The 25,395-nt window shown below is 40.8% G+C and overlaps 1 protein-coding gene across 5 annotated transcripts in view; it reads left to right on the top strand.

The window, feature by feature from the left end:
• The window catches only part of LOC122540228 (N-acetyllactosaminide alpha-1,3-galactosyltransferase-like), a 41,646-nt gene that overhangs the window by 12,083 nt on the left and 4,168 nt on the right, over positions 1–25,395 (top strand). For 3 of the 5 annotated variants that reach the window (XM_043675631.2, XM_087980561.1, XM_043675630.2), the window contains 2 exons: positions 11,310–11,405; positions 17,469–17,606. In XM_043675631.2, the coding sequence (XP_043531566.1) occupies positions 11,310–11,405; positions 17,469–17,606 (234 nt within the window). Of the gene's footprint in view, positions 1–11,309; positions 11,406–17,468; positions 17,607–24,502; positions 25,235–25,395 lie in introns of those variants that run through there. The other 2 variants (XM_087980562.1, XM_087980560.1) reach the window with 2 other exon arrangements.

Raw genomic sequence — 25,395 nt, 5'->3', positions numbered from 1 at the left:
CGAGTCCAAAACTGGAAGGTTTGGGTTTAAGGTGAGAGAGGAAAGATTTAAAAGGGACCTGCGGGTTAACTTTTTCAAGCAGAGAGTAATGTGTATATGGAATGAGTTGCCAGAGGAAGTGGTAGAGGCAAGTACAATTACAACATTTAAAAGACATCTGGATGGGTATATGAATAGGAAGGGTTTAGAGGGATATGGGCCAACTGCTAGCACATGGGACTACATCAGTTTAAGATATCAGGTTGGCAAGGACTAGTTAGACCAAAAAGTCTGTTTCTGTGCTGTAGGATTCTATGACTATGACTCTATCACCTAGAAGAACAAGGGTAGCAAACATATAGAAATAACACCACCTGTAAGTTCCCTTCCAAGTCACACACCATCCTGACTTAGAAATATCTCAACTTCACCAACAATGGATCAAAATCCTGGAACACTCTCCTTAATAGCGCCGTTGGTGCATCTTCACAATGTGGCCTGCAGTAGTTTAATAAGAGGGCTCATTATTACCTTCCCAGGACAATTAGAGATGGGCATTAAATGGCAGTCTAGCCAATATATCCATATCCCATGAAATAATTTAAAATGTAGTTCCTCTACGATTAAAGCTTACTTTTAAAAAACCAAATGGGAACGAGCACATTAGAAAAGATCACTGAACCCAAAAATGTTGCTCTTTGACCACAAATGCAAACTAATTTCTATTTATATAGTATTTTGAAGCACTGTATTTCTCCCCCCGTATACTTTCGTAATGAGAATGATCTCCCAAAATGAGCAAATCCTGTCTCAACTGTTTTGCATCCAACTATAAAATGAGTGCATCATTTTAAGTGGACGAGCTGAGTTGGCCCAAATTAGTTAACAACTGAGATGATGTGATCGAAGTTACACATCCAAATTTTCTAATGATATAAAGGTGGCATTGTAAGCAAGAGCAGATTCAGATGTTTGATTTCCTCATTCTCCTTGGGTTACTGTACTTTATCATTTACAGAATCCATTATCTTGATCTTCTGTTTCATTTGTCTTGGATAATGCAAACCTCATGTTTAAAATGTTATTTTATTCTGTGATTGCCGAGAAGTTTCCCGATGCCTCCAGCTCTTGTTTACTCCAGTTTGTCCTTTATTACTAGATATAACAGTGATTCCTCTTTTGGACTCCTTGTGTACTTTGTCTGGACAGTGTCCTGAACAAACTGTGTGAACGTCCATTTTCTTTTTCCCTTTTCCATTTGTCATCCTGTCAGTTTGTTTTTAGAGTATTGGAAATCTGACAAGATTATGAATCATTTGTTTACTCATTTTGTGTCATGTTAAGCATTTTTTCCCTCATTGGTACTGACTGTAACAGAACAAAATGTTATAAGTTTGTGTTCTTTGGCTGGGCTCTCATTATGCTTCTTCACTTACCTGCTCTGACTCAGGTTTGAGTGACATTTCACTATCCACTTCATCTGATATTTGTAATCTCAATCAATTTCAGCATGCTATTGTAATACCTTCCACAGTTGCAGATACCTAGTCAATTATTTCTGGAACATGACTTGTAACGCCACTCATGATTTTGGTTTTAACCATTGTACCAACCATTTGTTCAATTGGCTTTACAAAATCTCACCCTTCCTCTTTGGTTTACTGTAGTCACATGTACCTGAGTACAGTAAAAAGCTTTGTTGGAAGCGGTACAGGTAGATCATAATAAGTAAGGACATACAGAGCATAGGGTGCTTTGTCAGAGTGAGGCATATAGATTACACTGCACAGGAGGTGCAGGAGGCAAGATCAACATTAACAGATCAGTATTATTTCGAGTTAGAGCCCATTTGTCAGTCTGATAATGGCAGGAAAAAAGCTATTCTTAAACTTGTTGGTGCGTGCGTTCAAATTTCTGTATCTTCTGCCTTACAGAAGAGGTTGTAAGATAGCATTACTCGATAGGAGGGGTTTTTGATGATGTTGGCAGCCTTTCCACGGCAACGAGAAGTTTAAATGGAGTCAGTGGATGGAAGGTTGGCTTCCGTGATGGTCTGGGCTGTGCACACAACCTTCTGTAGTTTCCTACGGTCCTGGGCAGAGCAGTTGCGGTACCAGGCTGTTATGCGCCCGGATAATTTGCTTTCAATGGTGCCTCTGTAGAAGTTAGCGAAGGACATGCCAAATTTCCTGAGCCGTCTGAGGAAGATGAGGCATTTTTGTGGCTACTTGACTGTCACATCTACATGGGAAGTCCATGGCAGGTTGTTGGTTGTCGTCACTCCTGGGAGCATGACGCTCTCCAGCCTCTCAACCTCCACTCTGTTGATGTAGCTGTGGGCGTGTTCTCCTCCTTTCTTTCTGAAATTGGTGGTCAGTTCTCTTGTTTTGCCTACATTGAGATTGAGATTGTTATCATTACACCACGACACCAAGCATTCGATCACTCTTCGATATTTGTCGTTATTTGAAATCCGTCCTACCACAGATGGTGTTGTCAGCAAACTCCGAGATGGTGTTCATTCAGAATTTGACTACACAGTCGTGGGTGTACAGGGAGTACAGTAGGGAACTGAGAATGCAACCTTGGGGGGTGCTCTAGTGTTGAGTGTTATTGTGGATCAGGTGCAGTTGTCTATTGTCGCTGATTACGGTCTATGGGTCAGGAAGCTGAGGATCCAGTTGCAGAGGGTGGAACTGGAGTTTGGAGATCAGTCTGGAAGGGATTATGGTGTTAAAGGTGGAGCTATAGTCGATGAGTAGGAGTCTGACATAGGTGTCCTTGTTGTCCAGATGTTCCAGGGATGGGTGCAGGGCCAGGGAAATGGTGTCCACTGTGAACCTGTTACTTCAGTACCTCATCCTTTAGCATGCATCTTTCTCAAGTTTCTCCCCCAATTTCCCTTATGTCCTGTTCATGCTCATCTTGCCCTTAGGACCCTTTATTGTTCTTCCTCCATCATCACACCAAATTGCTGACCACCACCCTACTCCCTTGGCCATGCCTTTTGTTAGCAGATATTGTTAACACTTCTCTCTCCTCGAGCACTGTCCATCTTGCTTTCAAATCTGCCATCATCACTGCTTGGCTGAAAAAGCCCTTGAGCTTATGTCCTTATGGCCCCAGCTGCTGCTATTACTGGACAAGTCAGATGCTGGACAGAAACCTGGCTTGATAAATCATGTTTTGATTCATTCTGGTTTTAACAAAGCAATCTCTGAATAAACTGTAAGTACGGAATGCTTCAGATTTTACGTTAATGAATTTTACTTTTATTATTAAACAAAATGACATTAAAATAAAATAAACCAAACAATCTCAGGGATTCCTGAAGAAGGGCTTATGCCCGAAACGTCGATTCTCCTGCTCCTTTGCTGCCTGACCTGCGCTTTTCCAGCAACACATTCTTTCAGCTCTGATCTCCAGCATCTGCGGTCCTCACTTTCTCCTATCTCCTTGTAGTCTCATTAATCTCAAAATATTTTTTTTTCCCCTAAATTGAAATGAAACAAAACAGCTTTTGTATAGCAACATAAACCACCAAGTGTGCAATATTCACCTCCAGGTCCTTGTATTTAATTTCCCGGTAGGTTTAAATCATGCATGACTTTAACTTTTGGACTGAAACTGCAAATAGCTTCTCCCTTGAGCTGACATACACCTGCTTCAATGTACTCAGCTTTAAGTCATCTTTTCACAGTTTTATGTCAATATTTTTGATATGGGACTAACATTAACTCCTCACTCTGTGGTAAACTGAGTCACAATTTAGCTTTCCCTTCTCAGAGCACTCATCTACGTAGCCTCTTATTCCAAAGACATTATGTGACTGCCCAAAATTCAAAGTCAAAATTAAAATCAAAGTCTCCCTGTCTAAGTTAGGAATGATTTTTTATTTTGTTTTTAAAACTTAAGAGAAACAAGTTTTAGAAGTCTCTAACAAATTTTGAGGGCCCGTAATTTACCTTGCTGGATTACAAAGCAATCTGAAAAAGAAGGAAGTCGACAAAATACTCCAGTCTAAAGCCAGGCCACGCAATCTATTTTAAAATAAATCACCATAGCTACATAAATATCTTCAAGTTAATAATTAACTTCAGGCACCCAGAAAGCACATTGTTTATGAACTCAAAAAAACGGAACCAAAATGTCAGATGATTATAAATCTCGCAGTTTGCACCACATCACAAACGTTTGTGTATAAATAAGCATTTTGCAGGACTTGAGTATTTCTGAAGAAAGACACATTTGACTTTTTTAATTTTTTTTTTATTGATACTAGGTGCTGTGCAACTGCATGTTCTCCCTGTTTGCGAAGAACAGGGCCCTGGCCCCTCAGCCCTGCATTCACACCACCTAGCAACCCCTCAATCCCGACCAAGCCCAGAGCAAAGGGTCAGTAACAGCCTTCCTAGCCACAGGCCAACTGAATCCTTTAAGTGGCAATTTAAGAGCATCCTTTTGCTGCCAGTAGTCCTCAAGAACCAGTGTCAGTGGGCAAACCACTATCTGAAGCCTGGCATACTTACCTGTGGTCTTGTGGATGGGTCCTTCCAACTCGGGCATCCAGTTTGTTTGCACGGGAAAAGCCTGGTGGGCGGAAGACATCAAACCTAGCTAGGACCTACCTAACTTGCCTCCGTCCTCTCACCCTACTCACCTTTGTTTTTTTTCTTTCCTGAAGGTTTTGTCAACAATCCTCAGCAGCAGGAAGCCTTCAGCAGGTCTGTCAGTCTCTGACATTCCCAGTAGCACACCAGACGTTCCACTGGGTCATTGAATCAAGTAGAATTTGGAACACACGGGCTGCCTCCTCATGATTTAATAATGATTGGTCCTCATGGATGCAGCAGGATTGGTACCCTCTCTCCTTTAGGAGGACAGGTCCACCATCATGACCATTAAATTCCACCCAAGCCTATACTTACAAAGTCCAGTATCCAATAAGGATTACTGACTGCCATCTTGGATGAATTTTGTACATACAACCCCATCCCCGTCCCTGATATGGCCTCCACTTTAAAATGATCGTCTTTTATCAGCAATTGACTGGACAGTTTCCACTCAAATGGTGAGTGTGGTTTTTAAAATGTGCCAGCAGTGACATCACATCGTTGAATTGTTCAGTAAATGTTAGTAAATTCTGGAAAATCTATTTCAACCAGCCGCCCTGCAAATACATATCTCATTACATTGCTATTTAAATGAGAACTTCCTTCTAACACTGTGGCACTAGGCTAATAAGCATTCAATGCCTGCTAACAGTGCCTCATCTGTTTTTTATTTGAATATATAAACAATATAAAAATGTTTCATTTTTTTTAAGTGGCTGGTGAGGTATCACTAGTTTCTTTCATCAAATTGAGTCCCATGAAGGATGGATAGTTAGATGTCATACAGTCATAGTCACAAATGTATACAGCACAGAAAAAAAGCCCCATTCAGTCCATCAAGTGTGCATGGGACAAAATCAACCACCATATTATTCTACTGACATTTTCTAGCACTTGGCCCCAGGCCTTATTTGTCTTGGCATTGCAAGTGTACGTCAAAATACTTCTTGAATGTTATGAGGGCTTCTGCCTTTACCACTCTTACAGGCCCATGGAATTTAGGGCTAATTACTGACATAGTTGGGAAACTGATTGAGTGGCAGGTGAATGAGTAGGTTCTGAAATTGGCAAGATGTGACCAGCGTGGTCCCCCAAAGATCACTATTAAGTGAGTTCCAGGACCCCCCACCCTCTGGGTGAAAAGCTTTTCCTCCAATCTCCAATAAATCTCTTGCCCTTTCCCTTAAATCTATGCCCCTGGTTATTGATCCCTCCATAAAAGGTAAGAGTCTCCTCGTATCTATTCCTGATGAAGGGCTCTGGCCTGAAACATCGATTTACCTGCTTCTCGGATGCTGCCTGACCCGCTGTGCTTTTTCAGCAACACACTCTCAACTCTGATCTCAAGCATCTGCAGACCTCACTGTCTCCTCATATCTACCCTGCCTACACCCCTCATCAATTTATACATCTCAATCATGACCCCTTTCAGTCTCCTCTGCTCTAAGGAAAACAACCCGTCTGTCCGATCTCTCTTCATAACTCTCCAGCCCAGCCAACATCCTGATAAATCTCGTCTGCACCTTCTCCAGTGCTATCACATCACTCCTATAATGTCCATTCCAGAACTGCACACAGTCCACTAGCTGTGGCCTAACCGACGTTTTACGCAGTTCCAGTAAAACCTTCCTGCTCTTAAACTCAATGACTTGACTTAATGAAGGCAAGATCTGTGCTTTCTGCTCCCTTCAAATTTTTATTGCAAGCAGCTTCTCTCTGAATTGTTACAGCACAGGGAGCTGGTCGGCCCATCGTGCCCACACCAGCCCTTCAAATGAACATCATTACCTAATGCCAATCTCCTGCTTTCTCTCCCATACTCTTGCAAATTTAGGTGTATGACTTTCTATACTATTATCCAGGTCATTAATAAATAGTGTGAGTAATTGAGCCTTAATAGTGATCTTTGGGGGACCACGCTGGTCATATCTTGCCAATTTCAGAACCTACTCATTCACCTGCCACTCAATCAGTTTCCCAACTATGTCAGTAATTAGCCCTAAATTCCATGGGCCTCTGACTTTAGTAACAGTCTCTTATGTGGGCGTTTACCAAATGCCTTCTGAAAGTCCATATAAACAACAAATCCCCTCTTCAAAAATGAATGGGCATAGGTTTAGGATGAGAGGGGAAAGATACAAAAGAGACCTAAGGAGCAACTTTTTCACACAGAGAGTGGTGCATGTATGGAATGAGCTGCCAGAGGAAGTGGTGGAGGCTAGTACAATTGCAACATTTAAAAGGCATTTGGATGGGTATATGAATAGGAAGGGTTTGGAGGGAAATGGGCCGTGTGCTGGCAGGTGGGACTAGATTAGGTTGGGATATCTGGTTGGCATGGACGGGTTGGACCGAAGGGTCTGTTTCCATGCTGTACATCTCTATGACTCTTTAACTCTGTTAGGTAAGACATACGTGTCATGAATCCATTCTGGCTCTCCTTTATTACCTGAAAGTTTTCAGGGTGTTTAGTTACCCTGTCCTTGATTATCAACTCCAATTGCCCCATCACAAATGTTAGTCGAACTGGTCTGTCATTCTCTGGTTTTCCTCTTTCGTCCTTCTTAACACATGGAGGGATGTGTGCAATTTTCCAATCCAGAAGGATGACTCCTATATCTTGGGAGCGCTGAAAAGTCCTAGTTAGGGTATCTACAATGTGCTCTCCTACTTTCTCAGATGGAAATCATAAAGTTCTGGGGATTTGTCAGTCCTTAATTCCATTAGTTTCCCCATGACCAATGTTTTACTTGTGTTAATTTTATTCAGTCCCTGTTCCCAATTCACTATTTTTTCAGTACTTGGCGAGCTAGCCTCCTTTTCTACTGTAAATACTGAGATAAAATAATTATTCAACATTCTCTGCTATTTCCCCATAACCACTGGCAATATCTCCACTTTCATTCTTTAGTGGGCAAACGTGACTCCTGATCACCCACCAACCCTTAATGTAACTTGAAAATTTTTTTTTTGCCCTTTCATAAGCTTCAATTAGATTTAGATTCCCTACATTGTGGAAACAGGCCCTTTGGCCCAACAAGCTCTCACCAACTCTCTGAAGAGTAACCCACCCAGACCTATACCCCTACCCTATATTTCCCTCTGACTAATGCACCCAACACTATGGGCAATTTAGCATGATCAATTCACTTAACCTGCACATCTTTGGACTGTGGGAGGAAACCCACACAGACACTGGGAGAATGTGCAAACCCCACATATACAGTTGCCCAAGGCAACAATTGAACCTGGGCCCCCTGCACTGTGAGGCAGTAGTGCTAGCCACTGAGCCACCATGTCACTTCCTTTTGTAATCCCTTTTAGTAGTTCTTATAAGCAGCTTTGTGACCCTTTGCTTGTCTTTCAGTCTTTCCCAGGATCTGTGTTTTTTCTTTCATGCATTTATACCAGGCTTTTCTTTTCGTTTTGTGCTGTCCTGATCTTTTTAGTTGTCCATCCTCCACAGAACTGTAACTGTTTTACCCATGAGTGGATTTTCCCAGTTTCCTGCGGACAGTCTCTGTTCCATCTCCTAAGAGTTGGTCTTGCCTAAATTTAAAACTCCAGTAGCTGATTCATGCTTTTCACTTTCAAATGTAACATTGAATGCGATCATATTATGAGCAATAATTGATAAATGATTTGGAGACACCAGTTTTGGACTGGGGGTCTACAAAGTTAAAAATCACACAACGCCAGGTTATAGTCCAACAGATTTAATTGGAATCACTAGCTTTCAGAGTGCTGCTCCTTCATCAGGTGGTTGTGGAGAATAAGATTGTAAGGCACAAAATTTATAGCAAGTTCACAGTGTGATATAACTGAAATTATATATTGAAAAAGACCTGGATTGTTTCTTTGATTTGTAAATTGCAAAACCTTTTTTAAAACTTACATTCTCAAGTGCACTTTAACAATTGGTGTCATGTCAGCCCAGGTAAGGTATTGAAGATGTTAACCCCCTGTGAGATTGTCTGTGCCACAATGGTCAGACTGATTCTAATTTTAAAAAACTGATTTACAGAATCTTACATGCAGTATTTGAGCAAAGTAGAATGTAATTCTGCAAGTACAAATTCACCCCACAAATTTATATATGTATGTGTGCATGAGAGTGTGTTGTGGGGGGAGGTTGGGGGGTTTATGAGTGTCTGTGAGATGGTGTGTATATGTCTGTAAAGGGGTTTAGGTCTGTCAATGTGTGTGTGTGTGTGTGTGTGTGTGTGTGTGTGTGTGTGTGTGTGTGTGTGTGTGTGTGTGTGTGTGTGTGTGTGTGTGTGTGTGTGTGTGTGTGTGTGTGTGTGTGTGTGTGTGAGTGATGCGATGCAATGGGGTCACCTGTAGTGTGACATGAACCTAAGGTCCCAGTTGAGGCCATCCCCATAGGTGCTGAACCATTCTGTGTCTTACAATCTTATATTCCACAACCACCTGATGAAGGAGCAGTGCTCCGAAAGCTAGTGCTTCCAAATGAACCTATTGGACTATAACCTGGAGTTGTGTGGTTTTTTTTCTTTTTTTTTTCTTTTTTTTTCCGAGTGTCCAGTGACAAGCAGTGCCCTTCACATCAAAGGACAGTGCTCACACTCCTGTTTATTTTCTTTTTTTTTTACAGTGAAGGGGAGGGTAGGGACTAAATCAAAATAGAGTTGGAGGGGGAAAGTTGTGTGGTTTTTAACTGATAAATGTTCACTCACAATTCGGTGACTAATTAAATCGGACTCATTACTAATCCGATATTGTTTCTCCCCTTATTCTATCCAGGACAAATTGTTATAGTAACTGTCTTTGTCACACACCAGAAATTCACTACCTTTCTAACAGATACCTGCTTCTCCCAGTCTGTTGCATTTAAAATCCCACATTATTACTGCTTTAGCTTTGCTTCACACTTGCTTACTTGCTGCATTTCTATAATCTAACACTTCAGAGCTGCTACAGTTGTCTGTAGCAACAACACTTACTACCATTTAGGTTCTTTACTGTTTACCAGCTAAAACCACACAGGCTCCGCTGAATGCTTCAAAGGCTATTTTGGCAGGCTGCTGAAATTGAACTACATTGCTGTGGATCCAGAATCACATGATCATAGAGTCATGCTGCATGGAAACAAGCTCTTCAGTCCAATCAATTCATGCTGAACATAATCCCAAACTAAACTAGTCCCACCTGCCTGCTCCTGGTCCATATCCCTTATCATAATGCTGTCACTTTTAGCAAGGTTATTTTGTCCTTGGGCTGTTTGTTTTAAGAGTGGTCGCAAATGCAGAGGTGCCGAAATGGCTCGGAAAGAGCCTAGTTTAACAATGGCAGGGAAGTGGCCAGTTCTCCCAGTTCAGGTTTGCTTCTAGTTTGGTTTAAATGTAACAGTGAGAAGCTGCTTGCAGTGCAGAAAAGTTCCAAGCTTCAGCAGATGGTTCCTGACTGGCTTTCTGTCTGAAATCTCTTTGGAAATTGTTCCCTCCTGCCTTTAAGAACCTGAGTTTGAATTTATCTTTTGCCAGGTTGTGTGTTTATAGGATGTTACAGGAATTGGAACAGCTCTCTAATTAAGTTGCTATATCAAGTTGATTGGGCTTTCAAATCGTTAAGTTATTTTAAATTCCATTTTCTTTTGTTCGTGTTTCAACTGTAGTGTTTAAAGTAAGTTCTATTTTGCTTAAAGCTGAGTGGTTTGACCAGCTGCATCACTCCTTGAATACTTCCTTCATATCTGCCTAAAAATAAAAAAAGGTTAGGGGCTGGGCTACCTTCTTAAAATATTTTGTGGTTGTCTGGCTTGGTACATAACACCCTCCAAACCTTTCCTATTCGTCTTTTAAATGTTGTAACTGTGAGCACATCCACCACTTCCTCAGGAAGGTCATTCAACATGCGAACCACCCTCTGTATAAAAACAAAAATGCCACATATCTTTTTTAAAATCTCTCTCCTCTCACCTTAAAAATATGCTTCCTGTCTTAAAATCCCCCATGCTAGGGAACAGACACCTACCAATAACCTTTTCTATGCCCTCATAATTTTAAAGTCACCTCTCCACCTCCTATCCTCCAGTTCAAAATGTCCCAGCATATCAGTCTTTCTTTCGTGTCGGCCAGACCAGTTAAAGATGGTAGGTTTCCTTCCCTAATGCATATTAGTGAACCAGATGGTTGTTTACAGCATTTATTGATAATTTATTGTCACCATCACTAATAACTGTTAATTCCAAAAGTTCTTCTTTTTCTCAATTAAATTTAAATCCCACCCTCCAACATGCTGGGATTTGAACCCAAGTTTCCTGAGAGATTATAGTAACATTACCGCTAGCTCCCTGTGTATGGCAAAAGCTATTTGAAATCAACCTGTTAAGACATGTCATGACACATCTCTGCAGCAGGTGGACTTGAATCTGAGCCTCTGGACAAAAAAGGTTGGCAGACTACTACTGGAGCCCTAATGTGGGTAGGAAAGGTTGACAAATTTAAATAATTTACCTGGCATCAACTTGTAGATGACTGGGAGGAACCAGGTTGAGTGGGTGTTGGCCTGTGACAAATTTGTAAATAGGATATTCCTGGACACAATTCCACCTTTGTCAGATTTCGGTAGTTCAGCGAGAGGAATGCTTAACCTGCCCCTTCTTTTGACTAAAGACACTTTCAAACATTTCAGCCATGTCCACTGCTCAGTTACTATAATTAATTCCTAATTGTGTATTCACTAACCTGCTTTCAGGTTTATGGAAGGGCTTCTTCCCATGGATATGTGCCATTTGCCTAAGGGATTTAAATTAAAACCTGGAAACCATGTGGACAATGACCTGGATTATTGGTATGTACTTTTCTAAATTCCTGTTAATCCATATTAAAGTGTGTTCATGTTTGCTCATTTGTACAAAATGGAAAAGCAATGTTCTCAAGCACTTTACTCTTCTCTTGAAAGCACTGACTCTCACTGCTGTGTTTCACAATGGTATTTGCGATTATTCATGTATTTGATCCTTGTAATATTCTGTTGTTCATTTCCTCTTTTCATTATGTATCTGTGACTCTTGGTTTGACTAACAGCAGACACAACCTGGATGTGGTGCCTGAGAAACTGAAATTCAACTGGAAGCTCTTGGCATGAATTCAAAAGCAGTGAAAATAATATTGCAAACAGAAAAGCTGAGGTATCATCTGTACGTACCTCCTGAGGCATAAAATCCTTACTTTGTGTTCAGCCTGGTTAGTGAAATGATCCACTGTAGAGATGGTGCAAATGGATGACTAGCATCTTGATTCAGATTTGATTCTCCTCTTCTTAACCTGAAGCTAACATGCAACTAGATCAGAGAACGAGATACAGTGAATTACTCCACACTCTTCATTCAGTGATGTTAGAAATTAGGGCAACAGAGTCAATTGCTCTGAAGTTCTATATTCCCATGTTTTGGGAGCTCTGAAATGGAAGTGATAAGCTTATTGGTCACTGATTATAAATCAGTATAATATATATAGAGTCATATAGCATGTGAACAGGCCCTTCAGCCCAACTTGTCCATGCCAACCAGGTTTCCTAAACTGAGCTAGCCCCATTTATGCCTTTCATATCCTTATACATGTCCTAATGTCTTTAAATGTTGTAACTGTACTCACTTCCTCTGGCAGCTCTTTCCATATACACACCATGCTCTGTGTTATAGAGTGATAGAGCTATACAGCATGCCGACCAAATATCCTTAATTAATCCAATCCCATTTGCCAACCTTTGGCCCATATGCCTCTAAACCCTTCCTATTCATATATCCATCCAGATGCCTTTTTAAATGTAACTATACCAGCCCCCACCACTTCCTCTGGCAACTCATTCCATACACACACTGCTCTCCATGTGAAAAAGTTGCCACTTTGGTCCCTTCTAAATCTTTCCCATTTCACCTTAAACCTATGCCCTCTAGTTTCGGACTCTCCTACCCTGGGGAAAAGACCTTGGCTCTTCACTCTAACCATGCCCCTCATGATTTTATAAACTTCTATAAGGTCATCCCTCATGCTCCAGGAGAAAATAGCCCCAGCCTATTCAGCATCTCCCTATAGCTAAAACCCTCCAACCCTGGCAACACCTTGTAAATATTTTCTGAACCCTTTCGAGTTGCACACAATATCCTTCCTTTGGCAGGGGGATCAGAATTGTCTGCGTAGTAGTATTAAAAATGCAACAGCATTACTCACCAGGAGCAACTTTTCTCCATCCCTGGCATAGAGTCAACCATCCCTTTGTCTGCCAAACCTAATTTCTTTCTCTCTGGGCTCTTTCTTCACCTAACAACAGTTCACTCCTTTCCCCCCCTCACTTTCTATCATCAGCATAAGGGCCAACCTTTCTTAGCTACTTTCAGTTCTGAAGAAGGGTCACTGGACTTGAAATGTCAATTATATTTCTCTCTCCACAGATGCTGTCAGACCTGCTGAGTTTCTCCAGCAATTTCAGTTCCATATCTTCAGCACTCGCAGTTCTTTGCGTTGTTTTATGACAGTCCGTCAAACCAGAGGTCATTCTGTGTTTTGACTTATTCAGTTTTCCCATCCGCTGGGATCATAACAAAATGGGGCTGATCTGAGCTTGGAGTTTACTGAATTTAAGAAGGTCTCTGACTCTTTTAAAGACACCAGTACATAGAGACACTGGACATAAACTACATCACAGCACTCCTGTTTTATTACACAGATTGACTTTTCAAAAGGGCTTTGAATATTGCTAAGACTTTTCTGGGAGTGAAAGGTTATTTAAAATCTTTAAGGCTAAATTGAGAGAGTTAGCAGATAAATTGAAGGTACAAGTAAAGTACAGTACTTGATTAAGGAGCAGTGCTCCAAATGCTAGTGCTTTCAGGTAAACCTGTTGGACTATAACCTGGTATTGTGTGATTTTTAACTTGGTACACCCCAGTCCAACACCGGCATTTCCAAATCAGAAGTGGGATTTGGTAAGAGTGACCTATTTAAGGGAGTTATCCAGCATAAAGCAAATAGGCTTCCACTGTAGTAAGACTGGACAGACTAAAACCAATTGTTATAAGTTAAATGGGACACTGATTTTTAAAATTTCCTTGAGCATTTCTGCTCTAACAAAGAGGGAGTTGGGAAAAGAAATGTGCATTAAAACTTTATCTCCAGTTCTTTGTACCATAGTGCCTTAGAATCTACTCAGAGATAATTCAACATAATCCAGTCCTTCCTTGATTACTGATGAAGATAATAAGGTCATTTGTAAGTCACTTGAATAGTCTTCTGGAAGAGAGTACAATATTCTCTCAAAGTTTTTAAGCAACTTTGTATTGTGAATTTGATTACTGGAGGGTCATCTTTCAAATTCCCATCTAAGGAGCCTTCAATGTGATTTACAAAACCTCTCTCAAATTCATGGATCTATTTGAGTGAATAGGTCAGGGATAAATATATTCAGCTATCGAGAATGTGCTTCCCATAAAACAATATCCTTATAACTCAATTGAGAGAAAATTGTTCAAATGAGAGGAAGAGAGAAGCTTATTTGAGGCTATTCCTCTTAGATGAAACTATAACTAGTGGGCATAGCCTCAAAATAAGGGGAAGCAGATTTAGTAATGAGTTAAGGAGGAACATCTTCACCCATAGGGCTGTGAATCTGTGGAATTCCCTGTCCACCGAAGCAGTTGAGGGTATCTCATTGAATATTTTTGAGGCAAAGATAGTTTTCAACAGTAAACGAATTAAGGGTTATGGTTAACTGGTGGGCAGGTAAGTGGAGCTGAGTCCACAAAAAAATCAACCATGACCTATTGAATGGTAAATCAGGCTCAACAGGCCAGATGGCCTACTCCTGCTCCTATTTCTGAAGTTCTTATGGTCTCATAAGGTAATAAGTTCACGATAGACAGTGACATTATAGAACTGAAAAATAATAGCTGAAACTCCCTTTCATGGTGGGTCACAATGACTGTGCATTGATTATCACAAAGTCATCGCAGTGACAAAGACCAATTTACATGCTACATGAGATTAGGAGATTCCATTGAGAGAAATGGACAATCAGGATTTTCCACAAAAATTGACTTGGCAATGTGATTTGCCAAATTCCATTTGAGTGATGCAGCCAATGAAATATCAGCATTTGTCATTTTGGATTGGCTTCATCACTATTAAGTCATGTCATGTGAAATGAAAAAGAAACCAGAAATGTTTAGGCGGCACGGTGGCTCAGTGGTTAGCACTGCTGCCTCACAGCACCAGGGTCCTGGGTTTGATTCCCGCTTGTCTGTGTGGAGTTTGCACATTCTCCCTGTGTCTGCGTGGGTTTCCTCCCACAATCCAAAGATGTGCAGGTCAGGTGAATTGGCCATGCTAAATTGCCCACAGTGTTAGTCAGGGGTAAATATAGGGTAGGGGAATGGGTTTGGGTGGCGCCCCTCTTCAGAGGGTCGGTGTGGACTTGTTGGGCCGAAGGGCCTGTTTTCACACTGTAGAGAATCTAATCTAATCTAAAGTTTTAGCAATTAACTGTCAAAAGTTATTGAAGAATTATGTAACGGTTCTGTTTGTGCGTTCTGGCTTGTGTTCACCCAAACTTGGGAAGGACATTTGCACCATTTAAAAGAACTTTGATCAGCAACAGAGAGCTAATTTGGTCATTAATCTGTCCAAAAGTGAGTTTACCAAAGCAATGGTGACTTACTTGGGCCACACTGTAGGATTAAACAAGTAGCATGTAGAGCAGAAAAATAAGGGCCAACTTAGATTTTCCAATGCTTAAGGTAAAACATGAAGCTCTGCATTATATTGGCATGAATGGACTTTATTGGAAGTGCGAGAGTAGAATAAGATAATTGAGTTTTTCTTCAAAATCAGTGAGAGAATTTGAAGCCTGCTTGAGAAATAACAGACCATTGTTCTCGCTTCCTCTTTCTTTGTAACTCACTCAGCAAAATATGTGAGTTGAAAACCCACCAGAAGTTGCCTTTACTAATCAGTAAAGGATTTTCTTGGCGTACACCTTACTGTCTGAAGCAAAGGGAATTTAGTCAACTGCAACCGTTTTACAGAGTTATCTGCAGAGTCAGCAGCGTGTGTAAATGTGTGTGAATCTTTCCTTTCTTGGCAGCATCAAAAGCTCTTTTTGTATCGTCCAAGCTGTCAGTAATATTTTAATTCTTTATTTATTTTTGGTACTTGTATTTTTTTTTCCTATATTCTTGATTCTGGACTGAAATAGGAAAAGGGTTTTTATAAGATTGTAAAAACAAGTTACCTGACACTGGTAAATGCTGTTTACACAGCTGATGGTTAAAGCAGTGGGAAAGCCGATTACAAAAGAGTTGGAGGTAGGGGGTCAGTGTATGAATGGAGATTTGGCCAGCAACAAATAGCTGATTGGTTTGGTCAGTAGAGTGGAGGCCAGTGGTTGATGACAAAAACCATCTGCCTGCCAACAATGATGTTGGTTCTCAGGTGGCTGGACAACTTGTGGGTGTGAATGTTTTGACCAAAACCATTGGACCTCCCAGAACAGAAGGAACTACCTATTTCACTGCAATGAATACCACCTCAATCTTGAAGAAAGTCAGGTTCGTTTCCCTTATCAGTTGTTGTAAGCTGTGGCTCTTGACCAGCAAGTTAGAAACTTGATAAATGTGAACCAGTCACCCTGTATTTCTGCAAACAACTACCTGGTGAAAGAAGATAGAGGAGCAGCAAACCAAAAGGACCATGTCAATGAACTCTGTGAACAAATTCCATTGAACTGCCTTCGCAGTCCTTCCCTCCATCCATGACACCCATGTGTTTTGTGTCTGTCTGTATGTGTGCATTGGGTGATTTATTAAAAGGAGATTAGAGTTTTAATGGGTAGAGTTACATGTCAGTGATTCATACTCATAGTCTATAGCTACAGTGTATTTATTTTGTAATAACTAGCCATTGTTGTTGACTACAGAAATCTGTGTGTGTGAAAGACCAGTAAATTAGGGAATTTTGGAATTCTGTGTAACTTTTAATTTTGTTTTAAATTTTTTGTGAAATCCAGGAATAGCAGAGCTTGTTTTCCAATATACTAACCCCACTGAAATATAACATTTATTGTTGACTGAAGAATCTTGGCTGAGTTGTTCTCAGTACTGAATCTGGTACCATTGGAGACCCCTATAATTGGCGTATCACCGACATAGAACATTTGAACTTTGTATTGGCAAATCAAGAAGTGGGAGTAGGAAATGAAAACAATGATCCCTCCAACCTCAGTTGTAAGAATAGTAAAGCTTGAGATTAAATTTCACCACCAACAACCATACTCTCTCTGTTTTCCTTATTTTTATTTCACCTACAGTCAGTTATTCTATAACACGATGGTTGCTTTCTTGTGCAACCCCATGTTATAGAAAAATCATGCTTTAGAAACAGCACTTAAAGTGTTGGTGATGGAATTGTGTTACAGCCAACGCACGTTTTAAAAGTTCACAGTTTAGAAATCTGTGCACAACTTCTCAATCATGTTGTAACAAATTTGCGATAACGAAATGCACGTTATAGCAGAACGACTATATCTATTGCTACTTTTAAATTTCTGTCTCATATTCCAATACTGTCAAATAGATCACTTCAGTCTTGCTGTAACTCAGTCTTTCAGAATCACAAACTTGGCCTCCTTTTTCTTATATTCTTTCCTCGAACATCCAAACATTTCCATCCTTCTCTCAATGAACCGTTCTTTCCTATTGTTACTTTGTGCCCTCTCAGTTAGGGTGTCTGAGAGAGGGGTGTCCAACAGCGGCTATGCACTAGTGGACATCAGGGTCTGCTCAAGAAGAAGCTAGAATGTTACAGGCAAGAAACAGAATGGTCTTTCTCATGTTTATTCCTTTCTTATCTTTCTCTTTAGGAGCAGAACTGATGTTCAGACCTGTACAAAATGGAAAGCTCCGATCCTTTGGGATGGGACCTTCAATCCCACGTATTATGATGAAATGTACAAGAATCAAAATATTGTTATTGGTCTCACAGTCTTTGCAGTTGGCAAGTATGTTGCTGTAATTTGGTTGTATTAGATTCCATTATCAAGCTCTACCTATAGCGTGAAATTTTGCACTGTTAGTGCCTTGTTATAGTACAGCTACCAGTAAAACCCATTCAGAGATGGGGTGAAAATTTAGCAGCTGGAGAATGCAGTATGTTTATTTTACTTGGCCGACTTCATAACATTAGAAACATTGCAGGTTATTGTCAATTTCTGACAACATAGAACATTGAACATCATAGTGCAGTACAGGTGCTTTGGTCCTCAATGTTGCGCCGACCTGTGGAACCAAGCTAAAGCCCATCTAACCCACACTATTCCATTATCAACCATATGTTTATCCAATGACCATTTAAATGACAAAAGTCATTAAGTTCAAATATTAAATCTGTTTCTCTCACTCTAGAGATGACACCTGGCCCACTACATATTCCCAGCATCTTCTGTTTTAAAATTTAGTTTAAAATTTCAATTTACGTTGTCAGACATTTGAAAGAGATTTTTTTGTACAGGCCAATTAAGTGGAAACCATATCACTCAGGTATGCTGTAAAAGACAAGGGGGTTGGTTTAGTTGAATTTATTGGATTGTGACACAATGTGAAGCCAACCGTGTGGGTTTAATTCCCATCACTAGCTGAGGTTTCTGTGAAGGACTCTCCTTCTCGACCTCTTCCCTCACTTGGAGCAAGGTGACCCTCAGGTTAAATCACCACCAGTCATCTCCCTTTAATAAGAAAGCAGCTCTGTGGCGTGGTAAGATTATGGCAACACAACAACAAAAAGTGGCCCATGAGGAGACTGGAACTTACCCACAGTCTGACAACTGCTGTGTTAGCAGCTACAGCTACAATTAAATTTAACTTTGTGCTCAGTGGTAGAATTCTCTCAATGCTGCCCTTTTCCTAATAAAGGAAGTTGGATTGGTATTGAAAAGAAAGTATAAAGGGGAAGGCTGGCCAAAGGGAAGAGAGTGCATAGATCCAAATATAAATTTGGGCTATATGGTGATCTAGATGACTCACTATCAGTCCCCAAGATAGTTTACTGTGTCCTCAATCTATCACAGAGCATTGTCATAGATGTGATATATCAAGTCGCCCCCATTTGTGCTTTTGTTTCAATAATTCTCATTTTACTACTTCAGAAGTTTTTTAAGGGTTTTACACTCTGAGCAAGATGCATTCACAGGATGTTAAAGGCAACACCTCCAGTTGATTGATGTAACATTACCCAGTTGAATATAAGTCAGGTTTTGTTTTAGTATGCTATTTCAACCACAAAACCATTGGAAGGGTATCCAAGCTTTAGAGAGGGCAAGTGCACATTCAGTAAAATTTAGCCATCTATGGGAAATAGGAATGAATGGAGTTGAAAGTTTGACAGTCCCAGTGTAGATGCTGACAGTTTGAAATGTTGGAACAAGAAGGCTACAATGCAATGCTTCATTGTTGCACTCCCTAAATGCTGTTGTAGAGAACAGGTCAGAACTGCACCCTTAGGTTAATTGTTAGCTCTGGGAGATGGCGTTTGGGATAGTGTGCTGTCACCAATGTTCCTTTTGTACTTTTTTTTTTTGGAAACCAGTTAAACAGCCTCTGATGTGCCACAGTAATAGAACATCAAACAGTTAATGGAAGCTTCTAGAACTCGATCAGGAGTGTATCAAAATTATAATATCCAGCTCCTGCAGTCCCCATGGTCTCTGAAGAATCTACCTTTTCTATGCTGAGTTAAGGAGTCTATCCAGTTATCAGTGATAGCCTACTAGAGAGTCTTAACAAGAAAAGGCACTTACCTGTCATGACAGGATATAGCTTATTGCTTGGCACCAAAAGATACAATTAACATTAATTTGGCATAGTGACAGCATGAACCAGGAGACATCTGTCTCCATCAGGACCTTGTGCAAGGTTACTTGACTCTTCACCCAAAGACTGTGTGCCATTATCAGATTGGATTAGCTAATGTAATGTCATTATTAAATCTTTCAGAACATTTATTTATCCAACAGTAACAAGGTAAAGAATAAAAGAACTTGTGTTTGCACAGTACCATTTAATATTCGTCTGGATGAGTCAAAGTGCCCTGAATGCATCCAACTTGTTCCTTTTTGAAATGTCATTGTGTTGGACAAATACACTAGTCAGTCTGAACATTGCAAAGTCCAGCAAAGAGCTACTGAAATGATTATCCAGGTTGAGAGTAATTAAAGCCATTACAGTACACAATGCTGCTACTGAGCATCAGTGGGGAGGGAGTGATGTTTGTGGATATGTTATCAATTAAGGGGACTGCTTTGTGCTAGGTGTTGTCATTGACTGTTGCTGGAGTTGCACTCATCCAGTCAAATGAGAGAATGCAAGGAGGCAAAGAGAGAATGCAAAGGTTTATTCCATGATTGTGGAAAGGCAGCTAAACTTGGTGTGATATAATTACAACATGAGGGAGCTGGGGTGAGATATGGGGTTAGCAGTGATTATAGAGATACCAGTCTGAGTCTAGAACTTGTTGGAAACACCAAATAAGAATCAACCCTTTATATTTTATTTACTGTAGAGACTAAAGAATTGGTCGCTCTCCTGTAAAAATGGACTATTTCTCGATTTCTGGCTAAAAATTCCCAATTCTTTGTACTCCCATCTCGCTAGTCACTGAAGTTAAACATGCTCTGGCGTAACCCTGTTCAGTGGAATCTTAAATAGCAAACCATCAAAGGTGGCTGCACAGTTCTCGGTGTCTACACGTGTTCTTGGCACCTTTTAGTGCTAATGTTTTGGAGCATAGGTGTTGGGAATAGTCTTCAATTTAGCAACTTTTCAACAATGAAACAATGGGAGAGGGTGAATTTCAAGCTCTTTAAAAGTGTCACTGATATGAAAGGCAGTTTTTTTTCATTAACTTTTTTTATAATATATTTTTATTAAGACAAATTGGATTTTTAAATATTACAACAAATACAAAACAATGCAATTCAAAACAGTACAAAAATAGTACAAAACTAAACCCAAATAATAAAAAACATTCCCCAACCCACCCTCCAATACGAATGTATAAACATATATAGAGAAGTATAAAATAAAAAAAACTAAACTAGCTAACAACAAACAAATAAATAGTAATAACTCAGCCCAGCCAAACAAAACACTTGTACGTTCACGGTTCCTCCTCCCTGGATATTGGACTCATGAAACACAATCGTTACGGCTATATAAAAGCCCTTGTTAGTGTGGCAGATAAATCTGTGTCCAGGTATTTCAAAAAGGGTTGCCATGTCTTGTAAAGATTCTCAGTTTTGTGGTGTACCATATTTGTGAAAAAATCCAGGGGAATATGCTCCATAACAATCTTCCGCCAACCTGACAGGCCTGGGGGTTTTTTCTGATATTCAACCAAGCAAGATATTCTTCCTTGCACAGAATGTAAGAATGTTGAAAAGTTTTTCCTTATGTGAGTCTGCAGGAAATACAATAGGTAGGCCCAAAAGGAGCGAAGTAGGGTCCTTCTCCACCCCTACACCTAAAATCCTCTCCATTGCATCCATCACAGCGCTCCAATATGTTTGAAGCCTGTCACAAGACCAAAGACAATGGGTAAGAGTACCCATACAGACCTTGCACTTGGGACATGCTGAAGATACCCCGGTTTAAATTTTGACAAACGGTCTGGGGTTAAGTGGACCCTGTGGAGAATCTTTAACTGTAAAGCATGGGTCCTATTGCAAATTGATATCTTCCTTGCATTCTTCCAAATATCCTCCCATGCCTCTGAAGAAACTTCAACACCCAACTCTCTTTCCCACATCTTGCAGAGTCGATCAGACTCATCTGAGGTGGCACCCCCCAATTGGTGATATAAAGTACTGACAGAGAGTGTACTCTTAGCCCTTAGTACCCCTCTTTTCTATGTCAGATTTGTAGGGATCAGTCAAAAGTGTTGTCTTTTTTTGAATAAAATCCCTAACTTGAAAAAAACGAAAAAGGTCTTTATTAGGTAACTCGTACTTCCGTACTAACTGATCGAAGGACATCATTACATCTCCCTCAAATAAATCACCCATGCAGGATATACCCCTAGCTGCCCAACGTTAAATCCTGAATCTATCATACCTGGTTGCAAACTCGGCATACCCACTAAAGGTGTAAACAAAGATGTTTTGCCAACATTACCTTCCCTCTGCCGAATTGCCCTCCATGCTTTAACAGTATTGATGACTATTGGGTTATGGCAATATTCCCTCACTGTCCTCACTTTATCCAAAAACAGCAAACTGGTAAGGGGTCACCTTGCCTTGGAGACTTCGATATCTAGCCATATTGAAAGAGGGTCCCCACAAACCCAATCACCTACGTAGGTAAAAGTGAGCTTAATTGGTAATTTTTAATGTCCAGAAGGTCTACTCCCCCCCCAATCTGTGAGGCAACTGCAGTTTGGCTAATTTAATGAGGGGCCGTTTAATGGTGCCAGATAAAGGAGCTGAACCAACTGTTCAGTCTCCTGAGTGTTTGTTTATTGAAAATCAGGGGGAGCATTCGTATAGGGTATAGCAAACGAGGGAGAATATTCATCTTAATAAGCGCTATCCGACCCAACCATGAGACTGGAAGTGCCTCCCATCTTTGGAGATCGTTTAATTTTTTCAAATAATTGAGTAAAATTGGCTTTAAACAGCCAATACAAAACTGGAGTAATGAATATGCCCAAATACACAAAACCCTCCTGTGACCACCTAAATGGGAATCTATAGTCACTCTCAAGAGCCAGCTCTTTTGTAAGACCACCCATAGGCATAGCCTCTGATTTAGCAAAATTAATCTTATACCCTGAAAAAGCGCCAAATGCGTGAATGCATTGTATCAGGCAAGGTACTGAGACTGCTGGATTTGTCAAGAAAATTAGAACATCATCTGCATACAGCGAGATCTTATGTAATTTTGACCCCACTTCTGGAGCTGATATATTGAGATCCCCACGAATGGCCTCTGCCAACGGTTCAATCACCAATGTAAAAAGTAATGGTGAAAGGGGACAGTCCTGCCGGCTGCCCCTAGAAATATTAAAATTGCTTCATCATACCCTGTTGGTAATGACTGCCGCGAGAGGTACACTGTAGAGTACCTTTACCCATCTTATGAAAACTTCGCCCAGACCATACCGGTCTAGAGTATAGAAAAGATACGGCCACTCACCTCGGTCAAATGCCTTCTCTGCATCTAAAGAAATCACCAATCCCTGTATTGACTGCTGTTGGCATGCTTGAATTACGTTAAGCAGCCTCCTAACGTTATTGGAGGATCTGCGACCCTTTATGAAGCCCGTCTGATCCTCTTTAATAATAGAGGGTAACACAGTCTCCAGTCTTAACGCAAGAGCCTTAGAGAGGATCTTAAAGTCCACATTTAAGAGCGAGATGGGCCTGTATGAAGCACAGTCTTCCAGATCCTTTCCTTTTTTAATGATAAGCGAAATATTGGCCTCTCTCAGAGATGGTGGGAGACAAACATGACTGTATGAATCATTAAACATATTCAGCATTGGGCCTGACAGTATACTTATTACCAATCGTACAGGATGGCACCAGATCCAGCGTTACCGCAGGGGTCAGAAAAAAATCAATCCTCATGTGACATCTATGCGGATTGGAGAAAAACATGAAATCCCTACCTGTAGGGTGGAGACACCTCCAGACGTCCACCAACCCTAATTCCCCATATAAACCCAATAATTGTTTAGTTTGTGCAGAGGGTATTGAGGGACCTTTAGGAAACCTGTCTACTGTGGGGTCCATGAGGCAGTTAAAATGTCCCCCTATAAAAATGTGCCGAGACTTGAGACTTATCAGTTTAGAAAAAGCATCTACCAAGAATTTAAGAGGATGAGCTGGGGGACAATAAACATTTAAAATGCCATATTCTTCCCCATTTATCAAGGCTTTAAGAATTACAAACCTCCCGTATGTGTCTTTAACACATTCCAACAATTTAAATGAGAGATCTTTCCTTACCAATACAGGCACTCCCCTACTTCTGGTATTAAATGATAAAATAAACTCGGTCAAAGCCATTCTGCTGTAATTTCAGATGCTCCTTGTCATCCAAATGTGTCTTCTGTAACAAAGCAATATCCACCTTCTCCTTTCTAAGACTCAAGAGTACCTTCTTCCTCTTAATTGGTGAGTGACTTCCCTTGCTATTCCAGGTACACCATTTAATCAAATCATTAGCCATAATCTTCTGCAATTACATTTAAATTCCAAAGAGGAGGAACCCGAACCACAAATTGCTGAGCCTTAGTGTCGCATGATCCACCAAATATAAAAACTACATAAACTAAAACCATTACATTTAACAAACATACAAAATTATTAAAAATAAAAAACAACAAAAACCAGAAAACAAACCAACCTATAAAGCGCCAATAGCGCTGAGTAGGGGAACTCACCCCCTGCCCGGAGGGGGCAACTACCCATCCCGAACTGCCCATAAATAGGCATCTAACCATCTCAACCACCTTCACTTCTCCCAGCTAGAGCCGCATCGCAAGCACAAGCTAAAAAGAATAAACACCCCATAGAATATCAATATGAATAAAAAAAATTCTTTCATACAAAAAAGGGGGAATAAATACCCCACCCATCCTTTGGTATGTCCTAACTTAGAAATTTAAAATGTACATCTTAACCACCGCCAGACATAGTTTGAACCAAATTATTATCAATAGAAGAAAAAAAAGGGGAAAAACAAAGCTCTCCGTTTCTTTTACAGAATGATAAATGCATACCTAAGCAACAATATTTATACATACTACAATGGTTTAAATTCGGTTAGTTTGTCCACAAAGTCTCTTGCCTTCTCCGATGTGTCAAAGAGATGCATGGATCCATCTGAGGTGATCTGAAGCACTACCGGATATCTAGGAGGTACTGAATCCCAAGCTCCTTCAATCTTCTCTTGACCACCATCATACAATTTTCGTTTTTGGATCACCATCGCTGAAAAGTCCTGAAAAAACATGATCTTAGACCCCTCGTAAAGTAGGGCCTTTGGATCCTTCCCCTGGAGTCTGGAAGCCTCCATGATTCTCTCCTTATCCCAGTAATGATGGAACCGCACCAGGAAAGGATGAGGGCGTTGACCTCCATGCTGCGACCCAGTGAGCCCTCTCTATCTTCAATCCTCTCATGCCAGTCTCCAAGTCTAGGAATTTCGGAAGCCAATCTTCAACAAATTCCGCAGGCCGCTCACCTTCCTTACCCTCAGGCAGACCGATGATCCGAATGATTTTTCTCCTGCCCCTGTTTTCAAGATCATCCACTTGGTCACGCAAATTACGAACCTGCGTCTTCAGGGCTTGGATCTCATCCTTGGATGAACTGGCATCAGCTTCCACCACTGTGACCCTGTGCTCCACCTCATCCATCCTTTTCTCCAGGTCTCCCAGTTGCTGCTCATGCTTCTGCAGCATGAGAGAGACTGGAGCCAGCTTCTCTTCAATCTGTTTCTCCAACATCTCGCAAGATTTCGAGAGCTGGTTCACCAGGTCCGGGAGAGTAATCGGCTCCGAGGCTGCTGCAGGCCTGGCCTCAGATTCTCCTCTTCCCTTTTTAGGCATTTCTGGACAGCTGAAAATACAGTTAAGTCAATTTTTAAATGTTTCTTGGGGCTCCACAATCTTTCCAATGCCCCAAGAAATCCTGATGACCTGAGTTGGGTGGGTTAAAGGATCATCCAGCCCCTGCTGCGATGCGAAGCTCTGCAGTGTGATCTTCTCAGATCGCCGCCATCTTAGATCCC

The sequence above is a fragment of the Chiloscyllium plagiosum genome, unplaced genomic scaffold, assembly GCF_037043375.1.
Source record: "Chiloscyllium plagiosum isolate Xiang-an unplaced genomic scaffold, Cpla_swu_hap1 HiC_scaffold_37, whole genome shotgun sequence".
NCBI classification, from domain to species: Eukaryota; Metazoa; Chordata; class Chondrichthyes; order Orectolobiformes; family Hemiscylliidae; genus Chiloscyllium; species Chiloscyllium plagiosum.
Note: the sequence above shows the minus strand (reverse complement) of the source record. Positions and strands in the feature narration are given on the sequence as shown.